Below are 23,183 nucleotides of genomic sequence, written 5' to 3' on the forward strand. Positions count from 1 at the left end.
AGCTTGAGGAAATAATCAAAACATCATTAAGTATCGAGGCAAAGCTGACAAGTGAACTCAAAGCAGTGAAGGCTCAAGACAAATACAGAGTTTAAATTGAGATGTTAGCTGGTTGATAGAGACAAGAACTTGTTGGAATGTCCTACAAGATCACAAGTGGTTGGCATAGGTGTACTCCAGAGCTCAGCTGTGGGGCAATTATTACTCCAACACCTATTGAAGATTCAGATTTAGAAAATAGAATCCAAAGGGCAACGCAATGGTGCAGTGGTAGAGTTGCAGCTTCACAGCGCCAGGGACCCGAGTTCGATCATGACTACGGGTGCTGTCTGTACGGAGTTTGCATGTTCTCCCTGTGACCGCATGTATTTTCACCGGGTGCTCCGGTTTCCTCACAAAGACGTATGGGTTTGTAGGTTAATTAACTTCTGTAAATTGACCCTAATGTCTAGGATAGAACTAGTGCATGATTGATCATGGTCAACGCAGACTCGGTGGACTGAAGGGCCTTCCACACTGTATCACTAAACCAAACTAAAATCTAATTGAGTGGAGTTTTTGCACAGATATTGGGGAAGTTTCACACAAAGGGGGGTGGGTGTATGGAACCAGCTGCCAGAGGAGGTAGTTGAGGCTGGGACTATCCTCAACATTTAAGAAACAGTTAGACAGGTACATGGATAGGACAGGTTTGGAGGGATATGGACCAAATGCTGGCAGGTATGACTAGTGTAGCTGGGACATGTTGGGACATGTTGGGCCAAAGGGCCTGGTTTCACACTGTATCACTCTACGACTCTGAGGGTGAAAATAGCTCAAAGCAAAGCATGGAGTAACACAGAGAGTGGTGAATCTCTGGAACACTCTGCCACAGAGGGTAGTTGAGGCCAGTTCATTGGCTATATTTAAGAGGGAGTTAGATGTGGCCCTTGTGGCTAAAGGGATCAGAGGGTATGGAGAGAAGGCAGGTACGGGATACTGAGTTGGATGATCAGCCATGATCATATTGAATGGCGGTGCAGGCTCGAAGGGCCGAATGGCCTACTCCTGCACCTATTTTCTATGTATCTATGTAACTGCAGGCAAGTATAAAATATTGCACAAGATACCTCAGAAACGGGTTTACAAAAAACACAAACTGATTGAATATTGTGAAGTCTTCTGCAGTAGACCGGGGCTGTCCATCTCACTCTTAATTCTTGCGTGCAACATTTTACATAGTGCTGTAGTAACTCAGTGGGTCAGGCAGCATCTATAGAGAACAAGGATAGGTGAAATTTTAAGACAGGACCTATCCACCTGACCAGGGTCAGTCTACTGCAAAAGACCAGTATACTCAGCTTTTGGGGTCAATGATGAAAAGGTCAAGAGAAAGGTCAAAGAGTATGGGATCATCAGTAAAGATGAAAATCCAGGAACCATTTTTAAAAAGTGGTGAAATGGGGGAATAACCGTAGGAAGCACCGGGTAAAATAGAATGTGCTCGTCATTTAGGGGCAGCACAATGGCGCAGCGGTAGAGTTGCTACCTTACAGCACCAGAGATCCTGACTGTCTGTACGGAGTTTGTACGTTCTCCCTGTGACCAAGTGGGTTTTCTCCTGGAGTTGCGATTGCCTCTCACACTCTAAAGATGTACAGGTTTATAGGTTAATTGGGTTCAGTAAAATTGTAAATAGTCTCTCGTGTGTGTGTGTGATTGTGCCAGTGTAGGTGAGACTCGGTGGGGCCGAAGGGCCAGTTTCCGCGCTGTAGCTCTAACGTCTAACATTTAAAGTCATGCTGCTTCTGACGTGATCTTGCGGTCCGATACTGTTCTTCCGTATCATTTATTTGATGATGGATGTCAGTAGTTGGAGCATGTTTTCTGATATTTAACTGTTTGGCGATAAGAAATGTAATTGGAGGCACAATAGTAGCTTTTCCTTGAGTTGGTCTTTGACCTGTCCATGTGTTTAAGGCCCCGCGCTGGTATTCTAATTCATAACATTACATTTGGTGGTGGCCACAAGATGTTGTCCCTAGATTAAATGCTTGGTGATTTTGGACATTTTAGCCCTTTGTATCAGCATCTATCTAAAACATTAAGACGTTTTATCTGAAACATTTCCAGATTTAATAAAACTGGCATGATCCATCTCCTCTTAAGAAACATTATATGCCAAGTACTCAATAATTGCAAATACATTTTAATTAATGTCACATCTTTGTAAATGAAAACTGATCCAACATTATGATACTTGAGTTAGTTGACCACAGCTATTTATTCCAAAGTTAAAGATCCAGCTGAAAACCAGAGCAACTCCTAAACAACAGACTGTGCATCAGCAGAATTAATTATCAGAACTCGACCAGTGCACAGTGGTGCTGTTGGTAGACCTGCTGCCTCACAGCACTAGAGACCCAGGTTCGATCCTGACTCGGGTGCTGTCTGTGTGGAGATTGCACATTCTCCCTATGACTGTGTGGGTTTCCTCCGGGTGCTCCGGTTTCCTCTCGCATCCCAAAGATGGCGTGTTTGTAGGTTAATTGGCCCTCCCTAAATTACCCCTAGTCTTTCAGGAGTGGGTGAGAACATGGTGTATTGTAGAACTGGTGTCAACAGGTGATCAATGGTTGGCATGGACTCGGTGGGCCGAAGGACCTGTTTCATGCTGCATATCTGAACTAAACATAGTAAACTGAACAGACCTAAATAAATCTGTGTTAGTAACCTGTTGTAGATCCAGTTAGCATGGCCCTGATAACCAAAATAATTTTATTTCCAGTGAAACCTCCAGAAAGTCATGCATCCAATAATAAAATCTGCTTGGGATGCGTGACTGCATTTTAAACACGTCAAAGCAGCCCATGGAACCAATGCTACACTGGCTCTTAATAAAGAAAGCATTCTTCTCTGCTGCTGCTTACCGAACACAATACGTTTCCAATTTGCTTTAATGATTAAATGCCTTGACTGCTGATTTTAAGCTTCATCATGACATTCAATAAACCCATTTTGTGTATTTCACTTTTTTCTAAAGTAAAATCATTTTGCTATAAACCTAAGTGTTATTAAAATAGGTGATGTTCGTAGCAGAGAAATTAAACTTTTAAAAGCAAAGTTAGTTTTAGCTATGTTTAGTAATTGTTCCATGGTTTCCAATGAATTGTGAAAGACAACCTTGCATTGAAGTGAACGCTCACAGGGTAGAGGATTCTAAAACCAGAGGATATAGGCTGAAGGTGAGAGGGGACTTCAGGTGCAATGTTTTCACTTGGACGTTTGGACACGTATATGGACAGGAAGGGTTTAGAGGGCTATGGGCCAAATGAAGGCAAATGGGACAAGCCCAATATGCCAACTTAAGGGCCTGTTCCACTTGGACGTCATTTGCGCGTCACGCAGGTGGTGCACGAGGATTTTGAGAATCCCAAAATCCTGGGGCGCCGCGCGCTACAGTGCGTCACTGCCTACGCCACCACGTCTCACCACGTGTGTCGTGACGCGTAAATGATGTCGCATAAATGACTTCCAAATAACGCCCGTGGGACAGGATCTTTAGTCAGCATGGATAAGGTGGGCTGAAGGACCCGTGTCCATTTCTGTCCTAGATCTCCTCCATTGTCAGAGTGAGGCTAAATGCAAATTGGAGGAATAGCATCTCATATTTTGCAAAGGGAGCTTACAACCCAATGGTATGAATATTGATTTATCTCACTTCAGGTAGCCCTGGCATTCCCTCTCTCTCACTCTCTATCCCTCCCCCCACTAGCTTCTCATTTTCACCCTACAAATAGCTTAATAAAGGCCTGTTTCCTTTTTCATCATTTTTTGCATATCTTTAATTCATTGTTCTTTATCTCTCCACATCACCATCTATATCTCTCGTTTCCCTTATTCTTAACCTGTCTGAAGAAGGGTCTTGACACGAAACGTCACCCATTCTGTCTCTCCAAAGATTTTGCCTGCCCCGCTGAGTTACTCCAGCTTGTTGTGTCTATCTTTGACCTGTGCCCATGCTGTGCAGCTATTTGACTCTAATTGAAACCAATAACCATAGTTAAATGTGAAATAAGGAATTGCAGATGATGTTGGTGAATCATGAAGTTGGAATTCAGGTTTTAACTTTAGCTGTAGAAGCAGATGCAATTAGAACTTTGAAAAGGACGTTTGAGCAAAGATACGGATAAGAAATGTTTAGAGGGCTGTGAGCCAAATGCAGGCATATATGGGACAATCCAATATGCCAATTTAATGGGCATGGACAAGATGGGCCGAAGGGCCTGTTTCCATGCTGCACATGTCCATGCAGTGCATGTCCATGCTATGACTCTGTGTCTCTATGGCCCCGAGTTGCGGGAAAACAACCTAAAGGATTCTTTCCTTTCCTCTCCAGGATCAGGCCAATGTTCTGATGTGCCCCGGTTCGAGACTGGAGGCAGAATTGGTTGTTAAGGACCGGGAGATTATCCGGCTGTTGAAAGAGGTTCAACATCTGCAGACTGCCTTCCATGACCTTCAGGAGAGTTCGGCAAATCAGATCGCAGAGTTGGAGCAGCAGCTAGCACTGAAGACGGAAGCTGTGGAGGTGATTGCCTTTCATGTAGTCTTTGTAACTTAAATAAAGTTCTAACGAAGTGGCCAGGAAATATCTTGTCAACAGCCTCACCCACTCTAGTGAACTAGTCATCAGATCCTTTTTTGGTCTCTGTGATATTGGACACACAAGAAACTGCAGATGCTGGACTCTTCGGCAAAACAAAGTGCTGGAGGAACTCAGTGGGTCAGGCAGCATCTGTGGAGGGAATGGATTGCTGATGTTTCAGGCCCAATTACTTCTCTTGACCCAGAACCTCGCCTATCCATTCAATGGTGCTTTATTTGTCATGTGCAACTGCACCATGAAATTATTTTTGCATATTTACTCATGCAGGCACCACCATAACCATATAACCATATAACAATTACAGCACGGAAACAGGCCATCTCGGCCCTACAAGTCCGTGCCGAACAACTTTTTACCCTTAGTCCCACCTGCCTGCACTCATACCATAACCCTCCATTCCCTTCTCATCCATATGCCTATCCAATTTATTTTTAAATGATACCAACGAACCTGCCTCCACCACTTCCACTGGAAGCTCATTCCACACCGCTACCACTCTCTGAGTAAAGAAGTTCCCCCTCATGTTACCCCTAAACTTCTGTCCCTTAATTCTGAAGTCATGTCCTCTTGTTTGAATCTTCCCTATTCTCAAAGGGAAAAGCTGGTCCACATCAACTCTGTCTATCCCTCTCATCATTTTAAAGACCTCTATCAAGTCCCCCCTTAACCTTCTGCGCTCCAGAGAATAAAGACCTAACTTATTCAAACTTTCTCTGTAACTTAGTTGTTGAAACCCAGGCAACATTCTAGTAAATCTCCTCTGTACTCTCTCTATTTTGTTGACATCCTTCCTATAATTGGGCGACCAAAATTGTACACCATACTCCCGATTTGGTCTCACCAATGCCTTGTACAATTTTAACATTACATCCCAGCTTCTATACTCAATGCTCTGATTTATAAAGGCTAGCATACCAAAAGCTTTCTTTACCACCCTATCTATATGAGATTCCACCTTCAAGGAACTATGCACGGTTATTCCCAGATCCCTCTGTTCAACTGTATTCTTCAATCCCCTACCATTTACCATGTACGTCCTATTTTGATTTGTCCTGCCAAGGTGTAGCACCTCACATTTATCAGCATTAAACTCCATCTGCCATCTTTCAGCCCATTCTTCCAAATGGCCTAAATCACTCTGTAGACTTTGGAAATCCTCTTCATTATCCACAACACCCCCTATCTTGGTATCATCTGCATACTTACTAATCCAATTTACCACACCTTCATCCAGATCATTGATGTACATGACAAACAACAAAGGACCCAACACCGATCCCTGAGGCACCCCACTAGTCACCTGCCTCCAACCCGACAAACAACCATCCACCATTACCCTCTGGCATCTCCCATTCAGCCACTGTTGAATCCATCTTGCTACTCCTGCATTTATACCCAACAGTTGAACCTTCTTAACCAACCTCCCATGAGGAACCTTGTCAAAGGCCTTACTAAAGTCCATATAGACAACATCCACTGCTTTACCCTCGACAATTTCCCTAGTAACCTCTTCAAAAAATTCACGAAGATTAGTCAAACATGACCTTCCAGGCACAAATCCATGCTGACTGTTCCTAATCAGACCCTGTTTATCCAGATGCTTATATATATTATCTTTAAGTATCTTTTCCATTAATTTGCCCACCACTGAAGTCAAACTAACAGGCCTATAATTGCTAGGTTTACTCTTAGAACCCTTTTTAAACAATGGAACAACATGCGCAGAACGCCAATCCTCGGGGACTATTCCCGTTTCTAATGACATTTGAAATATTTCTGTCATAGCCCCGGCTATTTCTACACTAACTTCCCTCAATGTCCTAGGGAATATCCTGTCAGGACCTGGAGACTTATCCACTTTTATATTTTTCAAAAGTGTCAGTACTTCTTTTACTTTGAAACTCATAGTATCCATAGCTACTCTACTAATTTCCCTTACCTCACATAATTCAATATCCTTCTCCTTGGTGAATACCGAAGAAAATAAATTGTTCAATATCTCCCCCATCTCTTTTGGCTCTGCAGATAGCTGTCCACTCTGTCTCTCCAATGGACCAATTTTATCCCTCGTTATCCTTTTACTATTAATATAGTTATAGAAACCCTTTGGATTTACTTTCACCTTACTTGCCAAAGCAATCTAATGTCTTCTTTTAGCTTTTCTAATTTCTTTCTTAAGATTCTTTTTACATTCCTTATACTCCTCAAGCACCTCATTTACTCCATGCTGCCTATAATTATTGTAGATCTCCCTCTTTTTCCGAACAAGATGTCCAATTTCCCTTGAAAACCAGGGCTCTTTCCAATTTTTACTGTTTCCTTTCAACCGAACAGGAACATAAAGATTCTGTACTCTTAAAATTTCCCCTTTAAATGTCCTCCATTTCTCTTCTACATCCTTCCCATAAAACAACATGTCCCAGTTCACTCCTTTTAAATCATTTCGCATCTCATCAAAGTTAGCCTTTCTCCAATCAAAAATCAGTTCTGACCCTCTCCATAATTATATTGAAACTAATGGTATTGCGATCACGGGACCATGTTTTGGCGCCATTTCCAGAGTCCGCTCCGCCCATGCGCACGGTCTACAGGAGCGGATCCCGATCCAGGCAAACCCCAGGCTCCTGCAGGGTCTTCCTCTGTCATCCTCGACCGAATCGGCCTGCAAACAGGCATCGTTCTCTTCCCAACGGCCATCTTTGTGTCCTGGGGCCACCTCCTGCAACCAATCTTGAAGCCGCTGGAGGCATTCCCTCCACAGATGCGACCTGACCCGCTGAGTTCCTCCAGCACTTTATGTTTTGCTCACCTGTGTGTTGTCAGGACATGTGATCAGTTGTTAAATGTGACGAATCATCTCCTTTTAGTTCAATCAGTGCCATCAATGTGCACAGCATCATTTACTAATACATTTTAGAACTTGGAAAATGTTAATCTCTTGTGGGGTTTACGAAAAACAAAATGCAGCATCTGTAGAGGGACTGGAGAAGGGATTGAACCCAAAATGGCATCAGTCCATTCCCTCCACAGATGCTGCCTGACCCGCTGAGTTCCGCCAGCAATTTGTTTCTTGCTCAAGATTCCAACATGTGCAGTTTCTTGTGCCTCCATTTTAATCTCATCTGGTCTTGTCACTGATCAATCAGGCTGCACTCGCTTGTTTTCATTTCATACCAGTTGTGGAGCAAGGAGGAGTATATTGTTTATTATAAAAATGCAATATAGTTGCTGTAAATTAACGTTCCCCTCAAACCTGTCAAAGCACCGAGAGGAGTTTGCAATTGTGTGAGTTTGAAGTAAACCAACGAGTAGAGAGGTGATAAGGCGACGTGATACAACATCGCCCTGTTCTGTGGCACAATGTAACTGTTTTGGAGCAGCCCAGTGGCACTGTACCTCTTCCCACATGGACTCGTTCGTTTAGTTTCTTTCCTTAAACTCACAGGTATTCAAAGTGTGTGCTGAACATTACAATACAATACAATACAATTTATTTGTTATCATTTGAACAATATCATTTGTTGATCATTTGAGGTTCAAACGAAATTTGGTTTCTTAATTTGGTTGTAAATTTGGTTGAACATTAACTACTGTATGTACAACCTGCTGACTGATAATTCTCTCCCATTTCAGACTTTAGAAAGGAAATTGTGTGCACAACTAAACCACGAGAAACGTAAAACCGAATTAAGGTAAGTTTTTCGATATCTGTGTGATGTCCACAAGGATAACTAGATCTCTCTAGTTGTAAGGTTTTGAAGGTCCTAAGAGAATAATGACAAAACGTGACCAAATACATTGTTCCTCATGCAGAATGTGTTCTATGCATTTTTTATGCTCATAAGTTCTAGGAACAGAATTAGGCCATTTGGTCCATCAATTAGGTTAATACGTTCTATGAACAGAATTAGGCCATTCGGCCCTACTCTGTCCTTCAATCATGGCTGATCTATCTTTCCCTCTCAACCCCATTCTCCTGCCTTCGCCCCAAAGCCCTTACTAATCTCGAATCTGTCAATCTCCGCCTTAAAAAATATCTTCTTCTTCTGAACTTTCTTCATTCCTCTTCTGTCATTCAGTTTTCTACTACATCCCTAGAACATGGAACACAGAACATAGAACAGTACAGCACAGGAACAGGCCCTTCGGCCCACAATGTATGCGCTAAACATATTGCAAAGTTAAGTAATCTCGTCTGCCTTCACATGATCCACATCTCTCCATTTCCTGCATATCCATCTAAAAGCCTCTTAGATGCCACTATCATCTCTGCCTCCACCTCCACCCCGGCAGCATATTCCAGGCACCCACCACACAGCATGTTTAAAAAAAAAACTTGCCCTGCACATCCCCTTAAACTTTGCCCCTCTCTCTAAAGCTATGCCCTCTTCTTTTCCTAACATTTGAATTGGAGATCACCAATTTACAGTTGTTTAATTTTACTCAAGGGCCTGTCCCACTGTACGAGGTAATTCAAGAGTTCTCCCGAGTTTTCCTGATTCGAACTCGGAGAATTACGGTAATAGCCGCTCTTAGGTACTCGGGGCTCTCGTGGACATTTTTCAACATGTTGAAAAAACTTCACGAGCTTACCGCGTTTCCCAAGTACCTGCCGTTAGCGTTACGAACCGCTAAGAGACGTCTCGAGCTCTGACATACCCGCTACGTACATTCTACGTACTTACCACGAGTTTGATTATTTTTTCAACTCGGGAGAGCTCTTGGGTAAACTCGTATAGTGGGACAGGCCCTTTAGACAGTGTTCTATTCCCCTGGAACTGAAATTATGCTTGTCTACCTTTTCAAATAAATTGGTTCTATCTAACCCCGAATTACAAGCATCACAACAAGATTCTTCACTCTGTGCTTGAAAAATCTTCAATGGAATCTTGGTATTTGTTCACGATACATATGGAAATCCATGACAAAATAAAATGCATTGTTCCATGAATAAGTTTCACTGCTCCAAATCGGTATGTAACAAGTACTTTCAGCAGCAACCTTGCAAATGTTTCTACGCTCGTGGTTAAAAATGGATATTGGTTTATTATTGTCACGTGTGGCGAGATACAGTTAAGAGCTACGTGCGCTATCCAGTCAAACCATACGATACATGAGTACAATCGAGCCTTACAAGTACAACAGGAAGTGCAAAGAGAAAAACACCAGAGTGCAGAGTGTAGTGTTACAGTAATATTAGCAGTACAGAGAGAATATCCAAGGTCCGCAGGGGGGTAGATTGGAAGATCGGGGCGGCACCCTAGCTTGTGGGAGGTCTGATCACAACAGGGAAGAAGCTGTTCCTGAATCTGGTGATACATGCTCTCATGCTTTTGTATCTTCTGTGCAATGGGAGAGGGGGGAAGAGGGAATGACTGAGGTGAGAAAGGTGAATCCAATCTCTGATGCATCCCAAGTGCAGATGCTTTCTCCAGTATTTTCTCTTTGGATCCTACATCTTGAACAACAATTAAACCAGGCAAACATACCTACTGTGACTTCTCGCTGGTCTTTATTGTCACGGAAGTAGCTCTGTATCTTGCAACTGCATGATGATGCATATGTCATGATTGCTTTATGGATCCAATGTATTTAGTTTAGTTTACTTTAGAGATACAGTGTGCGAACATGCCCTTCAGCCTTTGAGTCCATGCTGACCAGCGATCACCCGTACACTAGTTCTATCCTGCACACTAGGAAACAATTTACATTAGCCAATTAACCTACAAACCTGCACGTCTTTGGGATGTGGGAGGAAACCGGAGCACCCGGAAAAAATTAAAGGGAGAATGTGCAAACTCCAAACAGACTACACCCGAGATCAGGATTGAACTCGGGTCTCTGGCGATGTAAGGCAGTGATGCTATCGCTGAGCCAATGTGCCACCCTGGATAGAGGGATTTAATAGAGGCAGCAACAGAAAATGCCCAGAATGTTCAACAGGTGCGATAGCATCTGTGACTAGAAAAACGGAACCAGTGTTTTAGATAGATAATTCTTCTTCGGCATTGGCAATGTTGGCTGTATTTGTTCAACAGGAACTATTTTTCTGCTGTTTGCAGCTGGCATAACTTAACTCTGAAATCATTTTGAACTGAATCATTATACCAATGGAGTTAGATAACTAGAAATAGACTTTTTAGATTTTTAAGTACAGATAAACCCAAGCCTTCGGTTTGATTAGATTTGATCTTTGTAGTTTGTGCCAGTCTAATATTCCCCTGAAGATAGACACAAAAGATCATAAGTGATAGGAGCAGAATTCGGCCATTGGCCTATTAAGTCTACTCCATTCAAACATGGCTGATCTATCTCTCCCTCCTAACCCCATTCTCCTGCCCTTCTCCCCATAACCTCTGACACCCGTACTAATCAAGAATCTATCTATCTCTGCCTTAAATATATCCACTGACTTTGCCTCCACAGCCATATGTGGCAAAGGATTCCACAGATTCACCACCCTGCTGGAGTAAGGATAGAAGGAACGGGTGATGTTTTGGGTCGAGACCCTTCTTCAGACTCTTCAGTCTCGACCCAAAATGTCACCCATTCCTTCTCTCCAGAGATGTTGCCTGTCCCGCTGAATTACTCCAGCATTTTGTGTATATCTTTGGTGTAAACCAGCATCTGCAGTTCCTTCCTACTAATACCCACCTGCCTTGAGTGTTTGTGTTAGCTGAATGCAATATTACAAATGCCACCAGCCTACCTTTGTGAACCAAAATAATGATTTGTTAATGCACAGTTTCAATATTTGGGCGTGGGACACATATTTCATCACCGGGTGGTTAATAATCAGCGATGAAATCCTTTCTACAGATAGTGTCCAATCTTCCTGAAGGATACTGGTCCTTATTTCCAAATGGCTGATGCTGTCTTCTTTTACCCCACACTAACTGCTTCCATCTCCTTCGGTGATCTCTCCTCCACAGCTTCCAACCTTGTCGTTCTGCCAGCCTGCCACTGCCTGCTTCTATCTCCCTCCCTCTCACTGTCTTTTTGTGCTCCACAATGCCCGCTTCCATCTCCTTCGGCGATATCCCCATCTCAGCCTCCAACCTATTTGTTCCCCAGCTCCGCACTGCCCACTTCTATCACCTCCCCTCTCTCACTGTCCTCTAAGTTTCTAAAATAGCAGCGTAATTGCTGGCCATCACAACACTACGGAACCTGCTTGCAATGTCTTACAGATAATTACAATGGTGAAAATTAATGCTGGGCATCCAGCGGTGTAGTGGGTGATGCTACTTTGAAAAACTAAGAACGACCGTCAAATTAATTGTGAAAGATGTGCTGCAGAGGTCACAAACTTGCATTGTATATTCTCTTTACAGCCTTTTCAACTCGACAAACTCAACAGCCACCAATAGTCGGGCGTCCCTGGTAACTATTCTGTTTTTCTTGTGGTTTGCATCCTTTTGTTTAATTAAATGTAGCTGCAATATTAATATTGAATCATATGTCACCGTTTCACTATAATTAGCCACTCAGTAAGAAGTGCCAGAATGCATGTCCCAAAGGAACTTTTCATTGGCATTCCATTGAAATCATCTAAGCTCATTTGATGTGCAAAGTGATGACCAGATTGAAGAATAATTATTTCCTGCTGCTCAGGATAGGAAAAAAGATAACAAGGACTTTCTGCCAGAAAAAGAGATGACCCTTCCTCCCTGAGAAGAGATGTTTACGAAAGAAACCAAATGCATATGCAGAAATGGGTAAGATTGCACCTCTGTTCTCAGTCTAATCTGTTCCGTGTCAAATTGGGTATGCATGTACAGAAGTCCAAACAGACTAAGAATTGTGCTCTTCTCCTGAATCAAGTGGGACAAATGAAAGTTTTATTTCTCATGCCGGAGATAATTATCAAGGAGCCTTTCCCACCTACAAACAAATAACTAGCAGTCTCTTTGGATACAGTGAGATAATGAGCTATTTATTAGTCATGGAGTCAAACAGCACAGAAACACCCCCCCCCCCCCCCCGCAACTCTCTCAGTCCATGCTGACCATAAAACATCTAATTAAGATAATCCTACTCTGATACCATCGTATTCTCCCCATTCTCCCGAAGGTGTTCTCCAGATTCCACCCCACATTTACAAAAAAAAGGGCACAAAGTGCTGGAGTAACTCAGCATCTCTGGAGAACATTTCTCGAGACCCTTCCGTCACCTATACGTTCTCCAGGGATGCTGGCTGTCCTACTGAGCTACTCATGCACTTTGTGTCCTTTTGTTTATTAACCAGTATGTGGATAAAGGGAGCTTTTGTTGGAAATACACAGGGTGCTGTGAGAACTCACCTGGAGAACGACACAGAGTCTTGGTTTCATGCTTAATGTGCTTGCAGAGCAGAGAAAGTTCACTGGGGGTTTAGCTCCTGGGGTGAGAGGAGCGAGATATGAAGGAAAGTTAAGCAGGGTTTATTGGAGTAAAGAAGAATGAGAGATAATCTTACTGAAACATCAGTCTTATGGAATGGACCAAGACGTTGTTTCCCCTCATGTGGTAATCCTAAACCTGGGCCAGATGTTCAGAATAAGGCATCAACTATGGAAACGCAAAATAATTTCTTCTCTCAGAGGCTTATCAGAGTTTAGAGAGACAGTGGGGATACAGGCACTCCGGCCCATCGAGTCCAGAGGGCACCACCTCAGAATAAAAGGACGTACCTTTAGAATGGAGATAAGTAGGAATTTATTTAGCTGGAATGTGCTGAACCTGTGGAATTCATTGTCACAGACGGCAGTGGCAACCAAGTCATTTGGGTATTCTTAAGATGCAGATTGATCGGCTTTTGCTTGGTAAGGGTCAAAGGTTTTGAGGAGAAGGCAGGAGAATGGAATTGAGACGGAAAGATAGATCAGCCATGATATAATGACGGAGCAGACTCGACGAGTCGAAAGGCCTAATTCTTCTCCCATGTCCTGTGAACATGTGGTCTTATGAGTCCATACTGACCACCGATCACCTGTTGACACTGGATCTATGTTAATCCCCATTCGCATCTACCGTGACAACCTGAGCAATTTACAGAGGCCAATTAACCTCTGGAATTCTCTAACCTAAAAAGCTGTGGGGCAGAGCTACTGAATTATTCAAGACAGAATTTAACAGCCATCTAAAGCACGAGGGTGTCAGGAGGCATGAGGATGGAGGTGGAAGCTGGTGTGAGGCCAGGATTGGATCAGCCATGATTTTAATGAGTGGTAGGGCTGTGGCTTGATGGGCCAAATGGCCTGCTCGTGTTCATTATGTTCTTCACCATTTGTTGGTAAAGCATTCATTGCCTCACCCTTTAAAGTGACAATTGTTCATTTCTTATATTGTTTTGTAACAATATTTCCAGCTGGTGCATTATTTAACAATCTCTATACTTCATCTACACAGTGGGCATCCACAGTATATCAGTAAATTAGTTCCAGAGAAAATACTTTTAAAATCAAAATAATCTGCAAATGTAAATGTAAAAATAAATGTAAAATAAAATAAATCAAAACCTAATTAATATAACACAGAATTTATTATTTCTAACAGCATGATTAATGTACAGGAACAGCAACACTCTGCCATTTAAACACATTAACCAGTTGGTTATTTTTTGTGTGAAACATTTATATTCTGGTAGTTTTACCATGAAGAAAATAAACAAATTAAGATGGTGAGGTTTCAAGTGTACATCAGCAATAACCTCTGTCTGGGTTGATTTTTTTGAAAGCTGACTTGTATATCAAGTAGCATGGCAAAGAATGTGTCCAGGGTTGTAGATGGATGCAGGTCTGGAATACAATTAATGCTTTAATGATGTGAGGGAATTTTTGATGTAAAGGCATTCCTCTGGGAAGTTGCTGAATCATTTAAATCCAGAGCCATGTTACTTCTACACAAGTTAGCATTTTGTCTTACTCCCCCCCCCCATACATCCAAGGGATACTTTGCAGGCGGCAGAAGACCATTTAGATTCATAAAGTTGGCTGTCTAAAGTTGCACCTAAATATGATCTGAAGATTTGGAGATTCGATGAAGCTCTGCTTCCTCCACATTCCTGGCAAACTTCCGAAAGACTGGAACTGTGCTTGGGTTTGTGAAGGAAATGAATAGCTGCTGAGGTCGTTATTGAACCGTGATTGAAAACAAAATAGCTGCGTTTACATTCGTATTAGAATAATTGAAAACATTTTTGGAAGCAAAGTTTTTTGAAGAGACTATTTGTTCTGTGACTGGAAATGCCAAAATAAATTTGCATTGATTAACATGTTAATCAGTGTTAATTTCAGTTCAAGTTGCAGTTATTTTGATTATCTGTGAATCCAATTTCAGACATACAGGCCTTCTTCTGTGCTATTTATTGCAGGGCAGGCAGTATCTATAGGCCACGTGGTCTGCTGTTTCCAGTGATATCTGTGCCTGGCCAACACCTAGCAGCATTTTCATCAGGGAGCACACTGTTGGGAGAGCCAATATGATGAGTGTCTAATGTTGCTTAAACAATCCCCTGGATCCCTGGGGCTACACAGTGGCACGAACAAGCAGAAATGTTTGAAGATTTTTTTTTTAACATAAGCCAGTCTTCACAGTCTTCAGTCCCCGGAAATTCTGCTGCAATCTTGAGGAAAGGGGCAAATCCGATGAAATACTTGGGTTAGGCGGCATCACAGTCGAATCGAAGTGTCTCCCTGTCTAATATCCACTGACTCAACACTGTCTAGTGGTGATGGGGAGCAGGGAATGTTCTCCATTATAACTAACATCACTTCCATCACCATCAATTTGTTTCCCACCAACAAATTGATGGTGATGGAAGTGATGTTAGTTATAACCAAAGGGTGGAACAGTGGCACAGCGGTAGAGTTGCTGCCTTACAGCACCAGAGACCCGGGTTTGATCCTGTCTGTACGGAGTTTGTATGTTCTCCCTGTGGCCTCGTGCGGTTTCCTCCCACATTCCAAAGATGCGCAGGTTTGTAGGTTAATTGGCTTCTGTAAATTGTCCCTAGTGTGTGGGATTGAGCAAGTGCATGGGTACGTATAGCAGCACGTTTCAGAAATTCAGTTAAGCACAGATCTTTGTTGCCTGGACTTAAACAATCCAATGTTATTCATGACATGTGCCCAAGTGTCTAACCTGCTGATGGATGAGGTTCTTCACCTGAGTCGATACATGGTTCTGAATGCATCAGTTCATTCCTATATCCCTGTCATTTAATTGTTTAGTTTAAGTTTTGTTTAGAGATACTGCGTGAAATCTAGTCCTTCGCCCCACCGAGTCCACGCCGACTGGCAATCCCCATACACCAGCACTATCCTGCACACTTACAATTTTACCAAAGCCAATTAATGTACAAACCTGTATGTCTTTGGAATGTGGGAGGAATCCAGAGCACCTGGAGAAAACCCACGTGGTCACAGGTAGTACGTAAAACTCCGCACAGACAGCGCCCGTAGTCAGGATCGAACGCGGGTCTCTGGCGCTGTAAGGCAGAAACTCTACCACTGTGCCACCCAATTGGATGCACGTGTGTGAGTGAAATGCCAGTGATTGAGGTAGGTAATTTAAACCTCTCCTTGAATTCTGCAGATGAGGTACAACCTGAAGATGGTGCCAGGAAAGCCGCTCTGAACAATGAGAAGGATGCCTCGAGTGTTGATCATGCTTCACCAGCCCCTCAGCCAAGTCCACATTGGTCCCGAGACGAGCAAGCCTCTCCAAAGGCCATCCCAACACACGTGTCAACCCAAGGACCCGAACCATCAGGAACACTCCCCCTCTCTCCAATCCCCTTGATCAAAACAAGCGATAAGTCTTCTCCAGAGCCTTTGCATCACAGGCCACTGATGTCTCCCTTGTACTCGAAAGAGGCTGTAAATACAGTGGTTTACCCAACTGCACTCTACTCTGCCAAGGGAGCGCTAATCGTAGGGAGCAGTTCCAGCAACAGTGAAGCTGCCCAACCAAGTGACCAGTCAGAGGGCAGCGGCTCAAGTGCTGGTGATGACGAACATGTAGAGACAGCTGACATTGCTTTTCAGGTTAAAGACCAACTCCTAAGGCACAACATTGGACAGCGTGTGTTTGGACACTATGTCCTGGGGTTATCACAAGGATCTGTCAGTGAGATTCTTGCCAGACCTAAGCCATGGCATAAGCTTACAGTTAAAGGGAAGGAACCTTTTATTAAGATGAAGCAGTTTTTATCTGACGAACAAAACATCCTTGCCCTTCGAACTATTCAAGTGCGGCAGAGAGGTATGTACACGGGCTTACGCCAGTTGTCTGTCTGATTGAAACTTGGAGTAATAAGATCTGAGAGTTGAAAATAAAGTACTGGAGGAACTCAACGGGTCAGGCAGCATCTTTACTTTAGACTTCAAATATACAGCAAAGGAAACAGGCCCTTCGGCCCACCGAGTCCACGCTGACCAGTGATCACCCCATACATTAGCACTATCCTACACACTAGGGACAATTTACAATTTTATCGAAGCCAATTAACCTACAAACCTGTCCGTCTTTGGAGTGTGGGAGTGAACCGGAGCACCCGGAGAAAACCCATTCACTCACAGGGAGAACGTACAAACACCTTACAGAAAAGACCCGTAGTCAATATCGAACCTGGGTCTCTGGTGCTGCAACTCCTCAGCTGCACCACTGTGCTGCCCCTAGTCCTTGTGGAGGGAATGGGCGGATAACATTCGGAGTGGGTGCCTTCTGATGGTTTAGGAGGGAGAGCTGGTAGAAAGAGGTGAGAGGAAGGGGTGGGGCAAGAACTGGCAAGTGATAGGTGGATAAAGGTGAGGAGGGGTTGATGGTCAGATGAGATGGGTGGGGATGGTGGAAACAGATAAAGAAGGTGGGGAGTGAAACATAGAACTAGAGGGAGAGGTGGTGACCATTCAGAAGGGCATAACAGAGGGGAAGAAGCCTGATAACAGAGGGGAAGAAGCCTGAGTCTGGTTGTGTGCACTTTCAAGCTTCTCTAGCTCCTGCTCGATGGGAACAGGGAGGGAGGAAGGAATGGCCAAACATGCTGATGGCAAGTGTAGGAAGGAACTGCAGATGCTGCTTTACACTGAAGATAGGCACAAAGTGCTAGAGTAGCTCAGTGGGTCAGGCAGCATCTCTGGAGAAAAAGGGTGGGTGACGTTTTGTGTCGCAATCCTTCACTGAACAAGGCGTCCGACCCAAAATGCCACCAATCCTTTTTCTCCACAGATGCTGCCTGACCCACTGAGTAACTCCAGTACTTTGTCTCTATCTTCATACTGAGGGAAAATTTGGTTGGTATATTTTAAAATTAAAGTAACACCCGCCTGAATGAGCAGTGACCATCTTGTACACAGAGTTCATTGCATGTCTTACTGTATATGCAACTACTTGTAATCCTTCACAAAGGACTATTCAGATGGGTGTAATTTTCAATACAAGCTGTGACTCCAGATTATATGTTTTACCAGCTCAGCTGAAATCACAGCAGCACTAGGCATTATATGTCACAATGGTGGGGAAAAGAAAACATGAAATATTTTAAATTACCCTATGCTAGATCATTCAGAAGTGGAAATCTTACCAAAGATATTGTTGAGTTACAAAACGAAACTCTTGGGGGACCTTATTCCAATCCAGTGAAGGTAGTAATTAAATTAAGCTCCGTGTTGTTGCTTTTTTGTCTTCTAATTTACATGGGTAAAGTGCAAGAAACAGTTTTCATGCATCTTTTGTTTTTGCAGGGAGTATAACTCCGAGGATTCGGACTCCAGAAACCGGATCAGATGATGCCATTAAAAATATCCTGGAGCAGGCAAAGAAAGAGCTTCAGACTCAGAAAACTGGTGAGTAATTGGGAAAAACAATCCAGATGTGCTTGAGTTAGGATTGTCGATCTGCGGCTCCTTAAAACGAAACCACATGAAGGCAAATTAGATCTTTGTGGAGAAGTTCATCAGCTGACAGGCTGTTTAATCATAAATGTCAGAGTTTTGAGTAGCTGCTTTGTGAAGTCTAATTCAATGTCACATTGTGTGCAGGAGGAAGATATCACTGAGGCTCGGGTTAAGATTGTGTTTTTGGGGATAAAGAAACGCAAGGAACTGCAGGTGCTAGTTTACAAAAAAAGACACAAAGTGCTGAAGAAACTCAGCAGGTCGAGCAAGCAACATCTCTGGAGGACATGGATTGGTGAGGTTTCAGGTTGGGACCTTCAGCCTGGGGAAGGGTCCCAACCTGAAACATCACCTATCCATGTCCTCCAGAGATGCTGCCTGACCCGCTGAGTTACTTCAACGTTTTGTGTTTGTTCCTGGGAATAGGTTGCATCATTTCCACTAGTAGGAGAGTCTACATGACAACCTCAGAATACAAGGACGTACATTTAGAAAAGTGAAGAGGAATTTCTTTAGTCAGTGAATCTGTATAATTCATTGCTATAGACAACTGTGGAGGCCAAGTCATTGAATATTTTTTAGGCTGAAATTGACAGATGATTAATAATTGTGTCAGGGGTTTTGAGGAGAAGGCAGGAGAATGGGGTTGAGAGGGAAAGATAGATTTGCCATGATTGAATGGCGGGGCAGATTCAATGGGCTGAATGAGTTAATTCTGCTCCTATGACTTATGAAAGCAAAGTCAGCTTAGTTATTTTCACAAGATGCATTTTTGGAGACCTTCAATAAATACTTCATTTCCAGTTCTCCTTTGCATCTCGTAAAGTGTTATTTTTTAATATTTTGTAAGCGCTGCTGTGAGTCACAACTTCCACCCGCATTTGGAAAAAATATATAGTTATTGGTACTTGAGAGCGAAAGAATGCTTTAAAAAAACCTGACTTTCTCTTTTCCTTTTAGTTGAATCTAAAAGCTCTCCCTTGCCTGTATGCAGTGCAAGTTCCAGCAGCAGTGCTGGCTCTGATGATGCGATTCGGTCTATCTTGGAGCAGGCCCGGCGAGAGATGCAGGCCGAGCAGCAAGTTCTGCTGGAGATGGAGACCCGGAGTAGCAGCAGCAGCAGCAGCAACAATGCAGCAGTAACCCCGCATGTGGAAGCTTTACCAGCCACAAGCAAAGTTCCCCTTACCCCCTCCATCAAGCAGGAGGAAGGCATTGCAACTAAAAGTTCTCAGACTCCTCTCAGCGTGGTGTCACCCGCGGCCTTTGTGCAGAGCATCATACGAAAGGTGAAGTCGGAGATCGGTGACGCTGGCTCCTACTTCGACCAGCACTGGGCCACGGAGAGGAACGTGGCTCACAGATTGTACGCTTCGGTCTCGCCCTCCCCGTCGTCCTCCTCCTGCGGCTCGTCAGGGACGTCGGGAGCGGTGAGGCAGTGGCGGGCAGAGCCCAGCGAGAGCAGCAAGAGCGGCGAGGAACAGCCGGCCGCCTTGGAAGCTGCCAACAAGGTCGCGGACATCAAATGCGAAGGCAGCCCAGACTCTCAGAGCACGGGACAGCTCTCCGTCTTCCCCACCTACGTCCCCCGGTCGCTGAAACCAACCGTACCTCCACTGACTCCAGAGCAGTACGAAATGTACATGTATCGAGAAGTGGACACTCTGGAGCTGACCAGACTAGTTAAAGAGAAGCTGGCCAAAAATGGAATCTGCCAGAGAATCTTTGGTGAAAAGGTAAGCGGCCAGACAAATCAACTCGGAATGAATTTCCCTGCCCTGCCAAGCTGGAAAGAGAAATATCTAGGGAAGAGGAATAGTGTGGGGGGTTCATGATTTCACTTTAGACAACTGGTAGAACCTCTGCCTCACAGCGCCAGAGACACGGGTTCAATCCTGACCTTCGGCGCTATCTGAGCGAATTTTGTATGTTCTCCCTGTGACCGCGTGGATTTTCTTTGGGTGCTCTAGTTTCCTCCCACATCACAAAGACATGTTGGTCTGCAAGTTAATTGGCCTCTGTCAATTGCCTCTAGTGTGTCAGGAGTGGATGAGAGAGTGGGATAACAAAGAACGTGTGATTGATGTTGGTCGGCGTGAACTCGGTAGGCTGAAGGGCCTGTTTTCTTGGGGGACAAGGACATGGCAGACCAATTGAATAACTACTTTGGTTCTGTCTTCACTAAGGAAGACATAAATAATCTGCCGGAAATAGCTGGGGACCGGGGGTCAAATGAGATGGAGGAACTGAGTGAAATCCAGGTTGGCGGGGAAGTGGTGTTAGGTAAATTGAATGGATTAAAGGCCGATAAATCCCCAGGGCCAGATAGGCTGCATCCCAGAGTACTTAAGGAAGTAGCCCCAGAAATAATGGGTGCATTAGTGATCACACAGAGAGTGGTGAATCTCTGGAATTCTCTGCCACAGAAGGTAGTTGAGGCCAGTTCATTGGCTATATTTAAGGGAGTTAGATGTGGCCCTTGTGGCTAAAGGGATCAGGGGGTATGGAGAGAAGGCAGGTACAGGATACTGAGTTGGATGATCAGCCATGATCATATTGAATGGCGGTGCAGGCTCGAAGGGCCCAATGGCCTACTCCTGCACCTAATTTCTATGTTTCATGCTGCATCTCTAATCTAACCATATTCTTGTAATGGTTTTCCTCATATGTTTGTCCATCTCGGAAGATATTTCCTCATATGTTTGTCCATCTCGGAAGATATCATCATCTAACAAATCAGTGCAAGAGGCTTGTTCAGATCAATAGTCTCTCATACTATCATGGTTCAGGTTCAGTGATTACCAGAGGGACACAGTGAGATTTGTGTGAGGACAGGTGGCAAACAGTTGCCGTATAAATAACAGAAGAAGGAGCTACAGCCTCCACCACCTGCTCGCCTATACTATAAATAGATCTTATGCCCCCGCTGAGTTTCACCTTCTCACACTAATTCCATGGCCCTTGATTCAGTTAATATCCAAATATCTCTGGTGGAATGTACCAATGACTGATCATCCACCGCCATCTTAAGTAAAGAATTCCAAAGATTACGAATGACGGCATTTCTTCTCATCTCAGTGCTGAATAACTGGCTCATTATTCTGAGACTGTGGTTGTTGTTACCCAGCCCTGTATCTGCCCCTTTAAGCCCAGTGGAGTCCTGGCGGGATCAACTCGCGTTGTCCTACCCTTCAGAGTCTAGGTCCAATTTGTTGAACTTCTCAACCAGCCACCGTCTCGGGGACCATGCCGGTCAACATTTGTTACATTCCCTCTGTCGTAAATGTTCTTCTTTTGGCTGGGAGTCCAGCCAATACTATTCAGACAATGAGAGACTGCAGACGCTGGAATCTTGAGCAGAGCCCAAAGCGCGAGACATTGAGGAATTCAGCGGGACAGGCAGCATCTGGGGAGGGAATGGACAGTTGACATTCTGGGAGGGGACTCGAGTCCAAAGAAGGGTTCCGACCCAAAACATCACCTGGCCATTCCCTCCCCAGGTGCTGTCTGACCTACTGAGTTCCTCCAGCACTTTGTGTTTTGCATACACACTATTCCACCTGCAGTCTCACCAGAGGCCTATGTACCACATTATATATAGTGTATATATGTATACAGTATAATACTATACAGTATATACACTATATGTAATGTATAATATATACCACTATTATACATTTAGTATATGTTAATATACTACTTCGCTCACTAGGGGAGAGTTACAGAGACCTATTAATCTACAAACCCGCTCACCTTTGGGATGTGGGGGAAACCGGAGCACCCAGAGGAAACCCACGCTGTCACAAGGAGAACGGGCAAACTTCACACAGACAGCACCCGAGGTCAGGATCAAACCCAGGTCCCTGGCACTGTGAGGCAGCAGCTCTACCAGCTTCGCTACTGTGCCATCTCTGTTATCGCTTCTATCCAGGGAACATAAGTCTTGGTCTTCCTAGCTTCCAGCATGAGTTTGAACGCCAATGGGTCCATTGTAGTTGCATGGTTGTCATTGGAGATTTACAACTCAACGGAGGGAGGATGCATCCTATTCAAATATGTCTCACGTAGCTATCTGTATAACTGCGGTCCTAACCTCGACCTTTATTAAGGAGATGTATTCTAATCGCCACCTTGGTTGATGCTGACTATGGGTGCGGTCTGTACAGAGTTTGTACGTTCTCCCTGTAACAGCGTGGGTTTTCTACGGGTGCTCCAGCTTCCTTCCGCACTGCTACAAAGACGTACAGGTTTGTAGGTTAATTGGCTATTAAAAAAATTTGCAAGTTGTCCCTAGCGTGAAGGATATTGCTAGTTGATCGCTGGTTGGCGAGGACCCGGTGGACTGAAGTTGTCTGTTTCGTTGTATCGCTAAAGTCTGAAGTCTAAAGCTTCTATACTCTCATCAAGAAGTGAAAATGAACTGAAGCAAGTTGTGCAAGGTCACAAAACAGTGGCATTGGAGCTTGAACAATGTGTGCCAAAGGGCCTGTTCTGTTCTGTAATGTTCCATGTTCTATGTCATCGAGTGCACTGGCTTTCAGTAATTCTTTGAAATTCAGACACCTGGTCCCATATGCACACAATTTTGATTGCAATTGTGAAATTATTCTGAATTTATTTAAATACATATTACATTTCATGTAAGATCATAAGAT

General features: G+C 43.8%; 1 protein-coding gene across 1 annotated transcript in view; it reads left to right on the forward strand.

Moving 5' to 3' along the window:
• The window catches only part of cux2 (cut like homeobox 2), a 277,032-nt gene that overhangs the window by 238,604 nt on the left and 15,245 nt on the right, over positions 1-23,183 (forward strand). The window contains exons 11-17 of the mRNA XM_033043025.1: positions 4,379-4,570; positions 8,282-8,340; positions 11,983-12,031; positions 12,263-12,320; positions 16,226-16,894; positions 18,376-18,477; positions 19,489-20,264. Of these exons, the coding sequence (XP_032898916.1) occupies positions 4,379-4,570; positions 8,282-8,340; positions 11,983-12,031; positions 12,263-12,320; positions 16,226-16,894; positions 18,376-18,477; positions 19,489-20,264 (1,905 nt within the window). The remainder of the gene's footprint in view (positions 1-4,378; positions 4,571-8,281; positions 8,341-11,982; positions 12,032-12,262; positions 12,321-16,225; positions 16,895-18,375; positions 18,478-19,488; positions 20,265-23,183) is intronic.

The sequence above is a fragment of the Amblyraja radiata genome, chromosome 25 (assembly GCF_010909765.2).
Source record: "Amblyraja radiata isolate CabotCenter1 chromosome 25, sAmbRad1.1.pri, whole genome shotgun sequence".
Taxonomy (NCBI): domain Eukaryota; kingdom Metazoa; phylum Chordata; class Chondrichthyes; order Rajiformes; family Rajidae; genus Amblyraja; species Amblyraja radiata.